General features: G+C 41.3%; 1 protein-coding gene across 1 annotated transcript in view; it reads left to right on the forward strand.

Moving 5' to 3' along the window:
* Positions 1–539: 539 nt before the first annotated feature.
* Positions 540–5,166, forward strand: part of SARC_05670 (hypothetical protein) — a gene marked incomplete at its 5' end in the record, with an annotated part of 8,444 nt that continues 3,817 nt past the window's right edge. The window contains 4 exons of the mRNA XM_014300460.1: positions 540–576; positions 1,660–1,901; positions 2,941–3,036; positions 3,954–4,134. Of these exons, the coding sequence (XP_014155935.1) occupies positions 540–576; positions 1,660–1,901; positions 2,941–3,036; positions 3,954–4,134 (556 nt within the window). The remainder of the gene's footprint in view (positions 577–1,659; positions 1,902–2,940; positions 3,037–3,953; positions 4,135–5,166) is intronic.

Below are 5,166 nucleotides of genomic sequence, written 5' to 3' on the forward strand. Positions count from 1 at the left end.
ATATATATATACATCGAGTGGTGAAATTGATGAGGAGCGAACATCCACACTTAATACCAATTTTCCACATGTAGGGATGTTTAATGTGCACATTTTGATATGTCTATACATTCTGAAGTGTTTGTAATAGGCACACTGAGACATATCGTCGTAGATGTGCTTGTATCTGTTCAAGTCGGTTTTAGGAGTCTGTGTGTCGATTAAATTGATGCTGGTCAATATCCGTGTGTGTTCTAGTACGAGAGCCTGTTTTCGAATCCCATGACATGTGTTATCTGTGCAGTGTACCAAAAGGTCCACATGTACTAAATGCCCCTACCACGCATCAATCCATAGTAAAACCATGCTCACACATTCATGTGCAATACATATGTGTGTAGGTAAGTAAAACCATGCTCACACATTCATGTGCAATACATATGTGTGTAGGTAAGTTAAACCATGCTCACAGATTCATGTGCAATACATATGTGTGTAGGTAAGTAAAACCATGCTCACAGATTCATGTGCAATACATATGTGTGTAGGTAAGTTAAACCATGCTCACAGATTCATGTGCAATACATATGTGTGTAGGTAAGTAAAACCATGCTCACAGATTCATGTGCAATACATATGTGTGTAGGTATTGGGTTATAAGGTCTGGTGGTATTTATATACTCAGTAGTGTATGTCTGGTTTCGATTATATGCGTACCCCTCATCGTACATACACATACACGTTTTTATGCGCACATGCACATACAATTTTTTATGAATTATATGTATGTAGAAGTATCCACAATTAAACACAAACTAACGACTAGATACCTTGTTATGAATTACACATAAGGCGAAGTATTTCAACAAATGCACATACGTACACAGTAGTCAAACAAGACTACGCGCTACTAAATACATACTTTATCCCTGCTAGCCACTTTGCATATAAAGTGCTGTCATTACGTTCTATATATGTGTGTGTCAGTCTGTGCCCGTGTCTGTCTGTGTCTGTGTAGGTGTAGGTGTGTGTTTGTGTGAGTGGATGGGGCTGAGGCCGGGGGTGTGGTTCAAAGTTAAAAACTACCCGTACACGCGTGTGTATCAAATAGTTCACACGATCCATCTACCCGGCTAGAAATGCACAACCACAAGCAAGCAGTCGTGCTTTTTACAAGCTTGACAGTCCAGTGTTCTAACCTTCAGCCATGTGCCTGTGTGTGTGTCTCCATCGTTTGCCTCCTGTCTCTCCTATTCCACTAGCTAACGCACACCCTTCGCTTGACCCGTTGCACTGTTACGTTTGCGGTCTGCGCCTGTTTGTCACACACTCTATCCCACGCGATACAACCCTTCATGCTTCGGTTGGAGTACAACCTTGCTCAGTGCATAGGGGAAGACCGCTCCACAGCTGTCTGTTGTTGTTGCTTGTTTGCCTATCTTTATTTGGTTGCACACCACTGTTTAGATATGTCATGGTCTCGAGACACACCATGCATTCTAGAATACATTCCCAGCATCTACCTACGTGCATCATCGCTGCTAACCTGGGCCTATATGTGAATCCAGAGCAGAGGGGTTGAGTATACGCACAATACACCTGCCCATGTCAGGACAAGCGAAGGACTTACTGTGTCACTTTGAAACAGTATATTGAACTTCAACTGGTTCATTTTACCAGCTACGTGCACTGACCTGAATACGCTATCATCCCTACCCAAGGCTGTCGATGACCTCGAAGAAGGGGCGGAGAACAAGCGCAGTAAAACCACACATGACGGAATAAGCGGGAGCCTCACAGTGTCATCGTTTGGCCTAGTGGAGGAAGGCGAAGACGTTGTGCTGTGGCGATTGAATGAGAAACATTTTCATATGCACATGCGCAACACGGCAATACTGGACTTAATCACTAAGCAAACAGGGGTATGTGACTTATCACTAAGTAAACAGGAGCATGTGTGTATGTGCAGGAGATGGGATTAGAGGGACGTGGGTACTTGCCTCGGATATCTACATGTTCTACGTGTGCCCTCACCCGCCACACGGTATTCACTGTGCATATGTACATGCTTCAAGACGATTTGTACAGGTTTGTTTGTGCATTGGCGAGCGTATTGTAACTTTGCCCCAGATGTGTGATGTTGTACGTACTCATCACCAGGACTTCTTATGCGCGTACTTTGGCAGATATCACTGTGTTGTCTGTGGATTTGCCACTTGTTTATGTGACTGTGTTGTCTGTGGATTTACCTCTTGTTTATGTGACTGTGTTGTCTGTGGATTTGCCACTTGTTTATGTGACTGTGCTGTCTGTGGATTTGCCACTTGTTTATGTGACTGTGCTGTCTGTGGATTTGACACTTGTTTATGTGACTGTGTTGTCTGTGGATTTGCCACTTGTTATGTGACTGTGTTGTCTGTGGATTTGCCACTTGTTTATGTGACTGTGCTGTTTGTGGATTTGCCACTTGTTTATGTGACTGTGGTGCATTCCGCTTGTAGTCCGGAAGTGTATCTGTAGTGCGGCGCTGTGTGTAGTTGTTCGTTAGTGGTCCATGATAACTATGCGTGTGCCGCACTAGGTATGTTTCAGTATCGAAATCTGGTTTAGCGATATGACACCTTTTAATCTGTATATATTCATATCTATATAATATGTAAATGTATATATATATATGTATGTGTGTGTCTGTGTCTGTGTCTGTATAATATATATATATATATATATATGTTTATGTATGTATGTATGTATGTATGTATGTATAAGGGGCGTTGTAAATAACAATATTCGTGTGTTTGTGCACAACTACCATGTCGTAGTGGTTATAGCCACTACAATATCTGTATATACCTATTCCCTTGCTGCTCTCACGTATCCTTTCCATACTCTGCCATCCTCTCCACTGCTTTGAGCTGAGAACTCACACCATACCAACGCCTGCACTCGGTTTCTCTCCTGTAGGATGCCAGTGCCCAAGCGTGTGTCAAGTCTTTATTAGAGATGTCGGTGCTTAACGAACAATCGGTTAACGAGCACACGGGGGTGGTCACGACTCAGGTATGTCTATACGCTTCATGGCTCATGTGGCTCGTTTTAGTACCCGTGCATGTGCGTATGTACACACGCATATGTACATGTGTACACACGCATATGTCCATGCATATACATATGTATACACGCATATCCACATTCATTTCCAACGTATATATTTATTTACATATGTAGGTGCATTTGTGCACACACATATACATATGCATATATAAATGCATGGATTTGCCTGTGTATATCTCTATACCTTATTTGGAGCGGTGTTTCAAGTGTGTACAGCCACGTGCAATAGGCTGTCATACTATCGTATATTCTAATAGGCTGCCATACTATCATATATCCTAATAGGCTGCCATACTATCGTATATCCTAATAGGCTGTCATATTATCGTATATCCTAATAGGCTATCATACTATCGTATATCCTTCCAATACACTTGCATTGGGCTGTAGGTGCTTACCAGGTGTACAAGTGCTTGGTCACTTATATATTAACATCACATGTCTATTAATACTCTTGCATTACGCTGTAGGTGCTTACCAGGTGTTCAAGTACATGGTCACTTGTATATTAACATCACATGTCTACTAATACACTTGCATTAGTCTGTAGGTGCTTACCAGGTGTACAAGTACATGGTCACTTATAAATTAACATCACATGTCTAATAATACACTTGCATTAGGCTGTAGGTGCTTACCAGATGTTCAAGTACATGGTCACTTATATATCAACATCACATGTCTATTTATACACTTGCATTAGGCTGTAGGTGCTTACCAGATGTTTATGTACATGGTCACTTATATATTAACATCACATGTCTATTAATACACTTGCATTAGGCTGTAGGTACTTACCAGGTATACAAGTACATAGTCAATTATATATTGACATCACATGTCTATTAATACACTTGTCTTAGGCTGTAGGTGCTTACCAGGTGTACAAGTACATGGTAACACGCAACATGCTCCCTGAAATGGGTGAGGCTAAGTTAAATGCCAAGAACACAGTGCAGATCTTCGAAGCTCTCGTAGTGCTGACTGACGGAGCCATTGAAACGGCCGATGCAGCCACTACAGGCGCAGGACAGTTTGTTATAAGTATGTGTGTGTGTGATTTGGTGTTAAGTGTGTGTCTGTGGGTGCTTAGTGTTATAAGTATGTGTGTCTGTGGTTTCCTTCCGTTTCTATTTTGGTTTGGTGATAAGTGTGTGTCTGTGGATAATTTCTGTTGTAAGTATGTGTCTGTGGTTACTTTTCGTTTCTATTTTAGTTTGGTGTTGAGTATGTGTCTGTGGTTGCTTTGTGTTGTAAGTATGTGTCTGTGGTTTCCTTTCGTTTCTATTTTGGTTTGGTTTCAAGTGTGTGTCTGTGGATACTTTCTGTTATAAGTATGTGTGTCTGTGGTTACTTTTCGTTTCTATTTTGGTTTGGTGTTGAGTGTGTGTCTGTGGGTGCTTTGTGTTGTGCGTATGTGTCTGTGGATCCTTTTCGTTACTTCTGTTTAATTAGAAGTGTCTTTGGATCCTTTCTATTGTAAGCATGTCTTGGTTTCCTTTCGTTACTTTTTTTAGCTACATGCATGTGTCTTTGAACACTTTCCGTTTTGCGAATGTGTGTTGTGATACCTGTATATGTGCCTTTTGTGTAGACTGTAGTGTATGTCCATTGCAAGTAAGTGTGTGCGCATGTGTCTTTGAATACTTTGTATGTGTGTTGCGATACCTGTACATGTGCCTTGTGTGTAGACTGTAGTGTATGTCCATTGCAAGTAAGTGTGTGCGCATTTGTCGAGGTTTCGACCCCAACAACACAGTGCAGAAATAAAGACCTCGCACTACTGACTGAGGGTGTCAAGTATGTGTGGAGATACGTCTGCCGTTAAGTCATACATTTCTATTGCATTTATGTGTAAATTGGCCTTGTTTGTGTAGGTGTTTGTCTTTTACGACATACATTTGTGCTGCATTTATGTGTAAATTGGCCTCAAATACATTTGTGTTGCATTTGTGTGTAAATTGGGTGTTGCACTTATGTGTACATTGGCCTTGTTCATGCGGGTGTTTGTGTTAAGACATACATTTGTGATGCATTTGTGTGTACATTGGCCTTGTTTGTGCGGGTGTTTGTCTA

This window comes from Sphaeroforma arctica (genome assembly GCF_001186125.1).
Source record: "Sphaeroforma arctica JP610 unplaced genomic scaffold supercont1.370, whole genome shotgun sequence".
NCBI classification, from domain to species: Eukaryota; class Ichthyosporea; order Ichthyophonida; genus Sphaeroforma; species Sphaeroforma arctica.